Here is a 16,408-nt window from a genome sequence, read left to right as displayed (position 1 = left end):
ACAATGCAACACAGAGTCCATGCTCGATAAGTACTTGTTGAATGAATGGCAGAACTGTTGATATTTGCTGTTGTACTATTTATAAGAAAAAGAGACTGAAACAAATATGACAAAACTTAGCAACTGTGTGTTCCAGCCTAGGTGGTGGGAAGATGGATGCTTTTCTATAATTTTTTACATTTCTCCAAAGAAAAAAAAAAGGTTAGTGTTAATTCAGATACACAAAGCAGGAATAGAAACCAACAAAGTCTAAAATCATAGAGAAAGCCTTTGAAGAAAATATATTTTATACCATACCATAAAAGAAGACTTTCACAGCTAAGAAGTCAAAACATCATATCCCCTTTCTCTTATTCCTTATTCAGTAAACCTTTATGTCTCTGTATTGCAAATATGGTAAATTAAAATCAAATTTATTCTATAAATGACTATACTCTTTCTATTTAATGAAATATTAAATAGTATGAACCACATTGATGAACTCATCTTGTGATTTCTTAAAAGTGTATCTCTGTTGAGATGTATCTTTTTTTTTTTTAATTATTGTTAATAGATCTGTATCTGTATGGTAAACATTCAAGATCCTGTTTCTAAAACTGCAGTCCTTAGAACAGTGATAATCATGTTCAATTTGTAGATAGGTGTTTCAGGGACAGAATGATTTCTTGGTCAAGTAAGTTGGGGAAAGGTTTCATTTGACATTCCTAGAATATTAAAGGTTCGAAAAAGTGTTGCACGAAAACCTCTATTGTGCCTCACATTTACTTGCTTACTTATTTTTGTCATATATCTCAGACATTTAAGGAATACAAGTAAGGTAACTTAAAGAGAACTCTAAATAAGGTTTGTATACCTTGTTTGTTCTAGGGTACTATATTTTTTGCAAGTGATGAGTAGCATTTTTTATTTCACAATTTAAGCAGTTTCTTAATAAATTACTGTTTAAAACATGACTTGGCAGAGGGAAAAGTTATTAATCTGTATCCTAAGCATTTGCCATTTGTCATACTAAGAAGGGTAAAAAGGAAGCTGAGGATATACTTACTGAACTTAATTCATTTGAAGAAATTAAGCTTCTGTTTGAATAAAATAATGGAGTTTATGAAGTCCTACTTGGCATGATATAGATTATAAAAGTAAAAGGAATTCAGAGAAGGGGAAGATCAGTCCTGTTTGCAGTGAATCAAGCAATACTAAAGTAGGGCGTGGGGTTTGAGAACCTTGAACAATAGATTAAGATTATGGGTGGGAGGACAAATAATTAGAAAATATCCAGAAAGTCCGAGGTTGTCAAACAGCCATTTATGAATTCTTATAAGGGAGGAAAGGATAAAGACAAAATCCCAATACTTCTTTATAAAAACATGAAACTACATATTTAAGAATCACTACTTAAAATATCAGTGAGTTTACCTTACCTATTGGTATACCTGTTAGCATCCTGTTATAGTTGGAACGGCAGCATAGAAAATTACTATATTTATATGGCCAAGTAATTATCTGATATTAATTCTTTATACAGTTCTTTCACTTTCCGTTTTGATTCCTTAGCACCTCATGACACAGTTATTTGTTAACCTTCATGTGGGCTAAGAGCTTGACAGTACACAACTGGCAGCTCTTAATATTACAACTTCTCTAACTATAACAAAACAGAAGTGAAATAAGAACTGAAGGGATGTTAAGAATTGTTGGTTTAAATGTTTCAGGAGAATGTTATTTTCAGATGCATTTGGAGAATACAAAGTAAGAAAACGGATAAAAATGTTAATATTTTTATGATAAAGGATTTATTATTGGTTTTTGTTTGTTTGATAAATGTTTATTTAGGTCTTACTATATATAAGGTATATATATATATAATGCACAAAGGTGCATTACTTACTATATATAATGCACAAAGGTGCATTAGATGCTAATCCTTTATTCAAGAAAACTGAATAGGAAGAAGACAACCCAAAAGAACTATAATGGATAGAGCTTGATGTCTTTCAGAAGAGGAAGAGAGGGAACTTTTGACTGGGAGAATTAGAGGAGGCTTCCTAGAGGGTGATATTTGAGCTGAATTTTAAAGAATGAATGCTATTTGAACCGACAAAGAGAAAGTAAAGAAGGACTTTCCAAATGAGAGGGAATATTATATGAAAATGCAGAAGCAAGCAGGCCAAGTCCTATACCCGAAACAGTATGTAACTCAGCTTGTCAAGGTGAAGCATGTGTAAAGATGGATAGAGGGGGATGTTCTCATATTGCATAATCTGTTATAGTTAAAATTTAGCTATTTATTGTTTTATTCCAGTTTGTGCTACTTTGAAATAATTACATCATTTAATCAGCACACCAAATATCTTACTATTCTCTGTTTTCAGAATTACTACACATATATCCTGATTTACCACATTTTTCTTCTTAATTCTTTAAAATACAAGGGTTAAAATTACATATTTTCCTTATATTACCCATGCCAAAATTCAGTGTTTTAAATTCTACATATGTTAAAAGAAAAAAAGTACAGATAGATCTGGATTAACAAGCAATTCATGGTTTAAAAAATATATATTGTAGTATATAGCATCCAAACATTTACGTGAGGAAACAATTGAAAGAAATGAGAATTTACCCTTTGAAAAAAAAAGTACTTGGAAGACATGATAACCCTCTTCACGTCTTTGAAAGATTGTGATGGGGAAAGGAATCAAATGATATTTAGCTTTAAAGCGGTGCTTCTCCAGCTATAGTGTGCATCTTGTTCAAACGCACGTCCTGAATTAGCAAGGTCTGGAGTGGAGATTCTGCATTTCTAACAGGTTTCTAGGTGATGCTGATGCTGCCGGCCTAGGGACCTCATTTTGAATAGCAAGACTAACGTGTAGAACTAGGAATAAGTGAACAATTAGAGGAAGCCCCCATCAGCTCAGAGAAAAAAGAGCTACATGTCATTTCAAGCTGTCTGGTATAAAAATGTTCTGCCTTTTGAGAAAGTGAGTTTACCTTAAGCATCAATATTTGAAGAGACTAGGCTAGATAACTATCAGTGGTATTAAAGAGGGAATTATTTACATGGGATATATTGGAGTAGATGACTTCTTAGGTCTCTTCTAGTTGTAAAATTCAATAAATCTATAATTTTTGAACAAGAATATGTAAAGAAGCTATTTTTTATACATTTTCACATCTTCTTACTGGAAATTTTATTAATGTGTAAGTTGTTTTTATATATGAAGATACTGTCAAGAGAGGTTGAGTTAGTATTTTTATAAAAGAATTCAATTATATATGCAATAGTTTATATAATGACAGCTCATGAGAATGAACACATTATTGCTAAGGTTGGTTGGATGATTTTTACCACAAAATATTAGTTTGGTGGACCTTCAGTTATGGACATTTTTTTTAATGTAATAAAGCTAAATATTTTGTATTCAGATACACGTAAACTCTTAACTAATTAAATTAGGTCTCAAAGACCTTATGCAAAATTCAGTTTTCTGGGCTTAGTAGTGAAATAATTTTAGGCAATTACTTAACTGATTTTTTTAAACGTATGCATTTATTTTTTATATATTTATTTATTTACTTTTGGCTTTGTTGCTGCATGCGGGCTTTCTCTGGCTGCGGTGAGCAGAGGCTACTCTTCGTTGCGGCGCACGGGCTTCTCATTGCTGTGGCTTGTCTTGTTGTGGAGCACAGGCTCTAAGTGCCCCAACTTCAGTAGTTGTGGCTTGCAGGTCTAGAGCGCAGGCTCAGTAGTTGTGGTGCATGGGCTTAGTTGCTCCGTGGCATGTGGGATCTTCCTGGATCAGGTCTCGAACCTGTGTCCCCTGCATTGGCAGGCGGATTCTTAACCACTGCGCCACCAGGGAAGCCCTACTTAACTGATTTTAATTAGTGTTTCCAATTAGAAAATGAAGTAATTGGACTAAATGTTCTCTAAAAATCCGCTTTCAGCTCTGAGTTTCTCATACGCTATTCCTTTCGTTGTGCTTCTTTATAAATCTTGAAGGCATACCATCAGAAACAGCCAGATTCTAACCTTCTTTTAACTCTTAAGACTTTTGGTCTTACATGTTGCTGTCCTAAGCTTACTCCCTTGTCAAAGTAGGCATATCTATTAAAAACTAAATTCCATCTCAAAATTGAGAGTTGTGCTGTATTATTTATCTACAACAGTGGGTAGAAACTTGTTCTGATGCTCTTAATAGTTTCATTAATTTTTTAAGAGCAATTAGCATAGCTCTTACAAATAAATTCATTATTTTTTGAATACTTATTCTGTGCTATGCTAATTTATTCAGATTCTGTGCAGCCCTGGAACTTGTCATCTACTTTTTGTTGAAGCAGACTGCTTGGTAAACAGAAAATACTAATAATACAGTGTAGTAAGTCCTATGAAAGGGATCTCTTCAAGGTGGTGTAGTAATGCATATAAGAGTACTGAACCGAGTAGAGTATAGGGGAGGGGGATTTAGTCAGAGAAGATTCTGTGAGGAGATAATAGATGAGCTAAGTCATGAATGTGAAGTCTGAGTTAGCCAGCTGAAGGTGGGAAGGGTGGGCAGGATGATAGCAGCAAGCATGAAACAACATGATAGGCATGAGGAAGTACTACTGCTGAAGTGTCAAATAAGAAAGGCAGTAAAAGCTTGAATGTACACAGGTGCGTTATGCCAACGCCAAGACCTTGGCTTTGTTCCCTCTTGTTAGAGGAGGCATAGATGGGTTTTAAGCTGAGATGGACATAAAACATTTGCTTTTGAAGTATTTTTGTATTAGAAGGAATAAAACTGAATGTAGGGACACAAGTGGACTAAAAGTAACTAGGTGAGAGATAATCAAGATATAAACTAGGCCCACAGCCTTGCCTGCATATCCAGCACAGGAGGGTAAATGTGAGCCCTTCAGCTTCACACCTAGCAGCCCATCTCCCTCACCGTGACCCTCACTGTCACCAACCTTGATCCCTGAGTCCCTATCCTCGGGGTTGTATTTAATGTCATATTTTTGTTATTTTCTTTTTACTGGTAGAGAATACTGAAGAGAAATAGTAACTGATAAAACATTTCTATCTGAAATCCCTCAATTAATATTTTCATGCAGTGACTTTTTGTGCTTAATTTGATTTTGACAGAAGTATCTAGTATTTTTAGTACTTTTTTTACTTAGTTCTTTATAGACCTTTTAATGAATTGTAGGCATTAGTTTTAGCTTTTTTTAATATAAATTTTGAGATAAAGAGCTCATTTAGCTATTAAATTACTGGTCTTTTAAAAAAAATTGTGGAATGTAAACAAATACATACCCATGAAAGAAAAAAAGGAAGGTATATTATGAAATAAAAGGTGAAGATTCACTGGATGAAATAGTTTTTTAAGAAGTTTGAAAATTACAGTAAAACTCTTTTAAAGGAGACTTTTTCAAGAGACTCAAAGGAAGAGTTTAAGCTATAGGGCAAATTTGCTCTGATGCAAACAATGCTGAAGGGTACCATCTCTGGTTTCCTTATATTCAGACAAGTTAAGTCAACTGATCACAATTTTAAAATAGAGATTTCCCAACCACACTAAGAAGTTACTCTACGTGATAAACAGAAAGATAGTCTTTCCATACCTTTCAATTCCAGATTGTTGGATTTTCTCTTAGATAGGTTTCTCTCCTAATTCTGATGTTTTTCTTACCTTCATTATCATGGTCAAATGGAAACAAAAGTATTAAAGATCAAATACAGAAGAGAGATTTTAAATTGACTTCTATTTAATCCATAGAACATCTAATAATACAGACTTTTTGGTACTTTATTTGAATTTACTTGATTTGTTTATAAATTATACATTGATAATATATAAGAAATCACTGGGCAGGGCCATGGCACACATAGGCAGTCAAATATTTATCAAATCTAAATAAAGTTCTCTAGTCAGTGATTCGCAAGAAGGGGTAATGGCTTCCTTTTCTACGGGGGGAGAAAAGGTACCTGAATTTTTGAGAAAGAAATTCTTTTCTCAAACACTACCATCTGCCAGACATTCTTGTGTGTCCCTTTCCTTGGATGGGAAAAGAGCTTAAGAGTATTAACTTTCTTCCTCCATCAACTGAGTCCTATTGAAACAGAAGAAATGTATTGAACCCCTGAAAAAAGTGTTTTGTCAATCACAGTTGAAGTGCCAGTTTTAAATTTCACTCTTATGCTACAGATTAAACAAAATAGGGCATGGAATATAACCTTGGAACTGTAGTGAAAAAGAATTTAGAGAATCCATTGGATTTCATTTGCGTAGAACTCTAGTGAGCCATAAATCATATAAAGATTTTTAGGGAAGGAGAATGAAATGGAATAGCTACTCTAAAAAAAATTTCCTACAACTAGGTACATTGTCAACATCACTGTGGATCTTGGGCTGAATTTCTGCTTTAAATCAAAGGTATAAAAGGAAATACAGGGCTTCCCTGGTGGCGCAGTGGTTGGGAGTCCGCCTGCCGATGCGGGGGACGTGGGTTCGTGCCCCGGTCCGGGAGGATCCCGCGTGCCGCGGAGCGGCTGGGCCTGTGGGCCATGGCCGCCGGGCCTGCGCGTCCGGAGCCTGTGTTCCGCAGCAGGAGAGGCCACAGCGGTGAGAGGCCCGCGTACTGCAAAAAAAAAAAAAAAAAAAAGAAAAGAAATACATATATCCCTTTACCCCCTTTTTCTTTCCTAGCAGCAGCATTCCAATAATTAGAGTAATAGTGAACATAAAAATGTTACTAAAGAATGAGGAGATCTGAGTATAAACTTATAAGAAATAATGTCACACATTAAGTTGTCATACACTGAAAGTATTAAAAAGAATCTTCCATAAACTTCTTAGCACTTTCCTTTTCATCCTTAAAGGCTGTTCTCTCAGCGTTTTATCCAAACTTTTTTTTTTTTTTTTTTTTTTTTTTTTTTTGCCATACGCGGGCATCTCACTGCTGTGGGCTCTCCAGTTGCGGAGCACAGGCTCCGGACGCGCAGGCTCAGCAGCCACGGTTCACGGGCCCAGCCGCTCCACGGCATGTGGGATCCTCCCGGACCGGGGCACGAACCCGCCTCCCCTGTATCAGCAGGCGGACTTTCAACCACTGCGCCACCAGAGAAGCCCCCATCCAAACTTTTGACCTGGCAATCCCAAGATCAGTTTATTTCTTGTGCCTCATTCTGCCTAATAGTTGGTTTTCTGATATACATAGTGGGTGGATAGAAAGTATAATATCTAAACCAAAAGAACATGTGGTGGTCCTGTTCTTCTCTATACTATTAGACCAACTGCAGTATTCTAGAGACTTTGATTAAAGAAAGATACAGAGAAATTGAATGTGGTCAGAAAGAAGTGATCAGCAAGGGGAAGGAATCCAAATGAACCAAAACATAAGAGAAAAGAGTTTAAAGGTAGGAAAAGGGCACATATTTATACTGAGAAGACAGATTTAAGGTCTAGCTCTACCACTTGCATTAATGACCTTGGGTGGGTCATTTTACCTCTCTGAACTTTATTATCACTTGTACAATGGAGGAATAATGCCTATCCTCACCTCACATGATTGTTGTGGAAATTGAATAAAGTAGGGTATGTGAAAACCCTGTGTGTGTAATGTACTTTGAAAATGTTAGAAATGGTAACCATGTGAGGTAATAGATATGTTAAGTAGTTTGATTGTACTTCATAATGTATGTATATATCGAGTCAAGTTATATAACTTAAATATATATAATTTTTAATTGTCAATTATATTTCAGTAAAACTGGAAAAAAAATGTTGGCTCCATGAATGCAGAAGACCATATAGGCTCTAAGTACTCACTAAATTTTGTTACATGAAAAAAGAAAAGGAAATGTTAGTGTGTTAGTATTGCTTGCTAGAGGTATAAGGTTAGAGTAAACATAACATTCTTGACATATTTTTAGGGTTATCATGTGAAAGAAGACTTAGACTTACCTGGAAGGGCCCCAGAAAGCCAAACTAAGACTCATGAATAGAAGCTTCAGGGAGAAAAATCCAGCTCAGTGAAGAAATAATTTTCTAATTTTCTGTGTTATTCAAACTTAGGATGGTTTATTTTAAGAGATGGTTATAGTCCCTATTTCTGGAGGTGTTTAGGCATATTCTTGGCTGAACATACAAAAGGGGTAATATAAGCAGCATACTATGGATAGTTCAACTAGATCACATTACGATCCCTTCCATCTCTGTTATTTCATGATTATGAATATTCACGTTTTATCTCAGTTTCCCTGAGTGTATGTTTTTTTATTATCTATATTATCAAGATTTTATAATCCAGAAACTTGCTCTTTTTTCTATTTTTGGGATCTTCTGGATTACTTTCTTAACACCACTTCTCTATTTCATTTTTTCCTTTGGAATGATTTTACTAAAGATCCCATTTATCTCTTTATCACCACCCCCTTCATCATCATCCTTTAAGTCTCCACATTTTTGTTTTAACATACATATAGAACTGTCCCTCAATCCAAGATTACTTTTTAGAAAGAAGAGTATTTTGTAACAAGGAAGTTCAGGTTTCTACCTTCTTAACCTGTTTCTGGTAATTGAAAAGTATAACAATGTCATATTATTTCATTATTTTGAACTTTATGGTAATTCAGAAATGGGGCAATCAGAATTCTTTCTCTTGAATTCTCTAGGGAAAACATTTAAGTAAATTAATATAATAAACATGATTGCAAGAAAAATCTTTAACTTGTTTCATAGTAAATACTTTAGTTACTTTAGAATCATCTCCTGAAGAAGAAACAAATGAAGTATAAATTAGAAATTGTATTTCTTCATAAAAAGATAATGACTTTTTTAGACTAGTTCAAGTTCATATTTCTTTGAAAAGTTATACTGTCTTTTCACCATTTACGTTGGTTTCCCGTACCATTTCTGATTTATGTTTTATGTCGTGTAGTTTTTATGTAACATAAATTCACAATCTTTTTATGTTCATAAGATCATAGAAATAACCTAAAATCTTTGTATCTTCTATAGATTTTATATTTGTATTTTGTTACTTGTGTGAAAACACATACGCCATCTTGCTTATTTTCATTTATCAGCAGAACCAACTTGCTTAAAACACTATAGCTAACTTCAGAGTAACTTTTGCTTTCTGCTATCTTGCTCTCTTTTGTAAACTTATTTGTATCCCAGCTAATTTTTTTTTTTTCCTTTGAAAGCCTTGCAGTGAGAGAATTTCTTTGTCTGGATGATCCACCAGGTCCATTTGATAGCCTAGAAGAAAGCAGGGTAAGTGCTGTATTATATATCACATGAAAGAGGAACAAATAATACCGTACAATAACTACATTGTTTCTTGAATGGAACAGCAAACAGCAAAGTTATAATTTCGGACCATGGTAGTTTTGCACAGAAAGCTTTTAATGTTTGAGTCAAAGCTTTCTTTCATTGAAATACATGAACATAATTCAGTGAAAAAATAAAAATTCGTACATGTCCTATAGTCTATGAAGCCCTAAAATTAAATTCTACATTTATTCTCTTTATTTATACCATTTCAGAAAAAAGAAGCTTACTTGGAAATTTATTTTACATTTAAAAGTAACATTTGCATGCTGAGTTTTCTTCCATCTAAGTATCAAAGTAAAGAACCTACAGTTAAAACCAAATTAAAAAACTAATCTTCAGAAGTAGAAGTTATTGTCTTGTTATCAATTCAGCTCAAGCTTAAGGCTACTCAAATTACACTACTTGACGTGTTAAAGTAGCCTACTTCTTGAAGCAATTGGCTAGATTCACAGACAGATTTGGTAATAATAGATTAGCTAGGATTTATGCAAGTTTTTCTTCCAAATGTTTAATAGTGTTTAAATGGAACAGATTTAATTGGTAGATTTGTAATGTTTTCAGTTAAACTGAGTCAGTTCTTTGTGTTAGAGGAATGCCATAGCTTTTTTTTAAACAGCTTTATTGAAGTAAAACTTTCATCCATAAAATTTGCTATTTGCTATTCCATTGTAAATGTACAATTTAATAACTTTTCAGTAAATGTGTAACTTTTTAGTAAATTTAGTAAATTTGTAGATTACTATAATCCAGTTTTAGAAAATTCCATCACCTCAAAAAAAATTCTACAAGCAATTTTGCAGCCATTCCACACTCCCAGCCCCAGACAACTACTGATCTGCTCTCAGTCTCTGCAAATGTGTCTTTTCTGGATATTTCATATAAATAGAATCATACTGTGTGTGTGTATGTATATATGTGCATATAAGTGTATATGTGTGCCTATATATATATAATCTCATATATACAATATGCATAATATTGTATATGCATAATATATACAATATGCAATAGTATACAGTATATATAATCTTTGCATCTAGTTTCGTTCACTTAACATAATGTTTTTGAGCATCATCCATGTTATAGTCTCTCTCAGTATTTCATTACTTTTATTATTGAATGGTTTTCTGTTGTGCACATATACCACATTTTGTTTATCCAGTCACCAGCTGAGGGATATTTGGATTGTTTCGTTTTGTGTTATTATGAATAATGCTGCTATGAACAATTTCAGAGAAGGCTTTTTGTGGACATATGTTTTCATCTCTCTTGGGTTGATCCCTAAGAGTAGAATGTTTAGTTATACGGTAAATTATGTTTAACTTTTTTAAGAGACTTACAAAGAGTTTTCCCAAGTGGCTATGCCATTTTACATTCCCACGAGTAGTGTATGAGAGTTCCAGTTTCTCCATGTCCTCACAAACATTTGATATTATCTGTCTGTTGGATTATGGCCATTCTTGTAGGTGTGAAATGGTATTTCATTATAGTTTTAATTTGTATATCCGTAATGATTTTTATGTTAATCACTTTTTCCTGTGTTTTTTTGCCATTTGTATGTTTTCTTTGATGAATTGTCTGAGCCTTTGGCTTATTTTTTTAGTTGGGTGGTTTGTCTTATTGATTTGTAAGAATTCATTATTTTGAATACAGGTCCTTTATCAAATATATGATTTGCAAATATTTTCTCATAGTCTGTATGTGTCTTTTTACCTTCTTAATGGTATCTTTTGAAGTGCTAATGTTTTTAATTATAATGAAGGTCATTTTATCACATCCTTTATGGCTTATGCTTTTGGTATTGTATCATAAGAACTCTTTGCCTAACACAGGGCCACCAGGATTTTCTCCTATTTTTTTTTCTATTATAGTTTTAACTCTTACATCCATACTGAGCTAATTTTGTATAAGGTGTGAAGTGAGGACCTTAAGTTTCTATAGATATTAAAATGTGTCAGTACCCTGTGTTGAATTGTATTGGCACCTTTATCAAAAGTCAAATGAACATGAAAGGAAGGGTTTGCTTCTGCACTCTTCTCTTTCACTGATCACATTACCTAGCCTTATACTGCACAGTAGAAATGAGTATAGAGAGTAGATGAGTATAGCGAGATGTTGATGAGGCAGTGGGGGAGGAGGAGAAGGGGAAGGTGGAAAAGACTGGGTTACCTGGGGCATAGAAAGTAGCGAAATGCAGTGATCTAAGATGTTTGCCTGGTGGCTTTGATGATGAGGTGGTAGTGCAGATGTACCGTCGGGAGTGCATTTTGACTTACCATTGGTACATACAGTTGAAGGGGACCAATAGGCATATGAATGATATCTATGTACTCAGGAAAGGTCTGGGCTGGAGATGAACAGAAAAAAAAATTGGAAGTCAATAGCAAATAATATAGGTTATAGTTGAAGTGATAACAGTAATTGCCCAAGGATGAAATATAGAGCAAGAGAATATATAATCAAGGACAAAACTCTGATGAATGCCCACATGCAAAGAACAAGTAGAAATCTAAGAAGTAACTGTAAAATTAGGGGAACCAGGAAGTTTCACAGAGCACAATAAAAGAGGATTCCATTAATTTTTTTTTTTTTTTTTTTTTTACTTTTTAAGTCAGTAGTGACATGCTATGAAGTTGAGAAAAACAGTACTTTGGATTTGACAGTTAGAAGTCATTGTTAGCATTAGTAGAGAAAAGCGAGTAAAACTCTCCCATGAATGGGGAAGCTAAATTTGGATGATAAAAACTTTTCCTGGAAATCTTTTTTATTTTGAAAAGAACAAGATGAGTTAGTAGCTAGAGAGACTCTTATCAAGGGACCGGTGGATATGACTTTGTTTTTATGTGGAGAGATTTTTAGGGTTTGCTTAATCAACTTCAGTCAACTTGATTAAATAAATCTAAGGGCCAAAAGAGAGGGAAAGGTTGAAAATTTAAGAGAGAGTGTATGGGATAGGGCGGGCTTCCAAAGGAGATTGGGCTTAACTTGAAGAGGCACATATTCTTGAGGACAAGAACGGAATGCAAATGTAGTTAGGATTCTGGGAGAGTAACTTTTTTTTTTCTGGTATAGGAATAAAGATCATCTGCTGGGCTTGGGCTCACCAGTAGTAGCATATTGTAGGGGATTTGCCAGGGGTGAAGGTTTAACGTAGTCACAAAGGAGACAGGGAATGATAGATAATGATAGATAACTAGGAACAGTTAAAAGCAACACTGAAAGCCTCATCAAGGTAAGTGACCCAGATTTTTTTCATGACATCATTCTTCGTGGCAGTATGATTTTGTTTTAATCTATTTCAATAGTGTTTAGCTTCCTGGGTATAAAGGATAGAATGTCTTTGAGTGAATACAGTAAAAGGAAAAGCAAGGGAAAATAATATTGAAGGCACTATGAAGGAAATCGTTATTATAGGATGTGTCTTCTGAGCTAATACAAATGGAATCAATAGCCACAGTTTTCTTTTTTTATTTATTTTTTCTTTAAAGTATAATCATCTAGGACTGGGCGAAAACAGGCTAAGGAGAATAGAAGCTAAAGCAGTGATTATTAGTAATTTTTTTCCCAGTTATACACTAGAGAGATATCACATATTCATTTCAGGCACCCTAGCTTACTACTTAATAATTCTCAAGAAAAGGGACTTGTATTTATTTATAAGTTCCCCAGTACTTATTTATAAGTTCCCCAGTAGGTACTAAGGTAGCAGAGACCTAAAAAGATGAGGGTGGAGAACAAATCATCTGGTTTGTATACACATTATTTTGGTTACCTATGTTCTTTGACTCTTCAGTTATGCCCTTGAGAAAGGTACTGCATAAGTAATTAATGTTATTCTCTTTCTGCATGTGTTTTTTATTTGCTGTTTGTTTGTTTTTAAGGCTTTCTGTGAAACTTTAGAAGAGACAAACTACCGTTTTCAAAAAGAACTACTTGAAAAACAAAAAGAGTTGGAATCACTGAAGAAACTGCTCTGTGAGAAGCAACTTCTTATAGACACTCTAGAAAACAGAATCAGGTATGTTGTGATGCTTGCATTGTCAGTCTAATTCAGCTCGATACTCTGGGCTAAATGCCTTTGTACGTTACAATTTAGGAAATTTCTGACTCCAAAAGTCTTAGACTCATGGTGTACATGCTTGTAGATTGGGAAAATTGTCTGTTGTTTGCTTATTTATTTAGAAGCCTGAAAATTTGAAGGACAGGAAATATCAGGAAAATAAAGCTCAAGTTGTTCACCAAGACAAACATTATTTTAACCTATTTAAATAGTATCTTTGTTTCTAGGCATTTATGCCAACTTTTCACATATGAAAGTTCTAGTTTGCCTTCTTGTCAGCATATATCGAATTGATGTTAAAATCATTTTAAATTAATCATAAGTACTGATTTCACTGTTGACACCCAGAGTCAACAGTTTATTAGGTATATGACTCCACTTAGAACAGCTGAAGGCTACTAAAGCTACATACATTCAGAACAATAAATATATACCTATTTTATTCATAGAAAATAACTTGTTGCTGTACTTTACCTTTAGGAACTTATGTTTGGAACCTGAAGAATCACTGCTCGTGTCAGGAACAGAAGGTGGACAGATCCTAAAGGTGGAGTCCTCTGCACTTGAGGTTGATCAAGATGTCTTAGATGAAGAATCTAGGTATATACTGTTTGGTTTATTATAACCTAATCATCTGAATAATTGGAGAGAAACAGTCATAATACTCTGTAGAGTATGTTTTTATGAACTCAGTGTTATTATATCATGAATCTGATGAGCAAACAGAGGAAGACTATAGATATTCTAGGCTGTCCCTAAAAATGAATCTTTGTCATCCAGCCTATAAATTTCATTACTTATTTTGAAGATACGTCGAATTAACTGGGCTGACTCAGGTAATTCATTAATTTTGTAATCTTGACAGATTACTTTAATCTCTCTCAATGTCAGTCTTTTCCATGCAAAAAGTGGGACACTGTAATAGCAACCACCCTGTCTACCTAATAGGAATGATGGAAAGATGGTATATTTGAACACACAAAGAATTTTTATTACATATAAATCCAAGGTCACCATTAATACATTAGTGGTAGTGGTTAAGCTATAATTATGAGAACAAATTTTCTGTTGGTTAAAGGTCATTACAAACTAGATTTTTATTGAAAAGTGGTAGTTCAGAGAGCTGAAAGAGTTAAAAATATAAACTAGATTTTTATTGAAAAGTGGTAGTTCAGAGAGCTGAAAGAGTTAAAAATATATCTCCAAAGGTGTTATCTGGCAATGACAACTTTAAAATATTAAATTCCTGATTGAATATTTAAATGTTCTTTTTCATTAAATATTTTTCCATTAAATATTTAAATATTCTTTACATGACTTAAAAATTAATGTTTAAGGTAATAGTGAAGTGAAATAGCATGCATCCAATCTCTTCATTGTATTTCTTTTTTTTTTTTGCAGAGCTGATAATAAGCAATGCTCAAGTTTTAGCGAACCTGAAAATTCCACATCAGACATAGAAGTAGCAGAAGTGGCATATAATGCGGAAGACGACTAATGCATCTCAAGTGGTTCCTTCCATTTTTATGTTCCTGCAAATTTAGAATAGAGTAGCAGATATTTAAAAAGAAAAAAAGAGACTGAAGCATTTACAGAAAACAGCAAGATTGCACATGTATAAAGTTTACATAAAGAAAAATTTAAGTTATTGGTATAGGAAATATATTCACTGTTGCTTTACATTGTCTTTTAGCCAAACTTTGTATTTAACACACTAAAAAAAATCTGGAGTTCTGTCAAGGCCCACATCCTTAAATAGTGTGCATAAATTATTTTGTTGTTTTGCCAATATATTGCTCCAGACTAACGTGGGTGTGCACACTTTGTGTGTGTGTGTGTGTGTGTGTGTGTGTTTAAATCACCAGTTACATTAGTTAAGTGGACATAAATTGCATGTTGCTATCTGTTGGTTATATACTTCCTTGTGTCTCAGACATGATATATTTTCATTAATGGTTTAAATAAGTGGTAGAGATGAATTGAGTTTTAAATGTTGACATGTTTATCATCTCTAAATAAAAGTTGCTTATTTGGAATGTTACTATTTAAAAGAAAAAAACTTTCTAGTACCAAAGGAAAACTCTTTGAAAGAGCTGTAATAACATAGCTAAAGTGATAAAATAGCCTTGATTTTAAAAGCAAATTCGCTAATATCAAAATACTATAATAAATGTTGTACCAGTGTATTATATGTTATACTTGTATATTTTCCACATAATCTTTATCTTAAATCTCTACCTATAGAATCAGTGGGTTTGCCTTTGTCAAAACACTACCTCTTTTTGCTAATCAAGGCATACTCTTTTGAAAATATAGATTGTAAGCAAATAGGCAGTTATACAAAAAAATAAAAGAGAAAAAGCCATATATCCTACAAAGTTCCTATGTCAACTCCTGGCATTGCATTTTTATTTCTGTATATGTGAATATGTTGCTATAATGTATTGATGCTGATTTTCTTCTTAATATATTTAGCCAAGTGATGCACTTTATGACAATTAAACTCTTTTGTGCCAAGTTTAATTGGTGAATTTCTTTAGTAAGTGGAGTTAGGAAAAAGAATTATGTAGTGCCTTCACTATTTCACTCTTTACAGAAGTCTCCTAGAGTCTTTGAGTCCGCATTATGAAAACAATGTTTATCTCAGCTTTGCATACAGTTGTTGAAAGTGCCTTGTTTCATTTTTATAGTGTGAAGTTATTTATTTTATATTTCTATTGTTTTGCATATTGCTGTTAATAAGCACTGTTATCATGCTGGCATTTTGAAATCCCAGTTGGTATATTGAACTGCGTATGCTTTCTAAAAACTGAAGGAAACTTAGTGGGGAAAGAGTAACGGTCTCCATTTTTTTCTTTCACTAGCTAAAAGCTTATCAGTATCTTGACGTACATATTAAGATGTGGTTGTTTAAAATTCTACGGACGTAGATTAATAGATACAGTGGCTGTTGTCAACCTTTGATCTAAAAAGGAGACTGCTTTTTACCAAAGTACCAAAATTTTTTAAAGTCTTCATCAAAATG

At 33.7% G+C, this 16,408-nt stretch overlaps 1 protein-coding gene across 3 annotated transcripts in view; it reads left to right on the top strand.

Moving 5' to 3' along the window:
- Positions 1 to 15,723, top strand: part of SNX16 (sorting nexin 16) — a 35,328-nt gene extending 19,605 nt beyond the window's left edge. For 2 of the 3 annotated variants that reach the window (XM_065895557.1, XM_065895558.1), the window contains 4 exons: positions 9,194 to 9,263; positions 13,205 to 13,341; positions 13,864 to 13,983; positions 14,785 to 14,881. In XM_065895557.1, the coding sequence (XP_065751629.1) occupies positions 9,194 to 9,263; positions 13,205 to 13,341; positions 13,864 to 13,983; positions 14,785 to 14,881 (424 nt within the window). Of the gene's footprint in view, positions 1 to 9,193; positions 9,264 to 13,204; positions 13,342 to 13,863; positions 13,984 to 14,784 lie in introns of all 3 variants that reach the window. The other variant, XM_065895556.1, reaches the window with a different exon arrangement.
- Positions 15,724 to 16,408: the final 685 nt, after the last annotated feature.

This window comes from Phocoena phocoena, chromosome 17 (genome assembly GCF_963924675.1).
Source record: "Phocoena phocoena chromosome 17, mPhoPho1.1, whole genome shotgun sequence".
In the NCBI taxonomy this organism is placed as follows: domain Eukaryota; kingdom Metazoa; phylum Chordata; class Mammalia; order Artiodactyla; family Phocoenidae; genus Phocoena; species Phocoena phocoena.
This window is presented reverse-complemented; position numbering and strand designations above follow the sequence as displayed.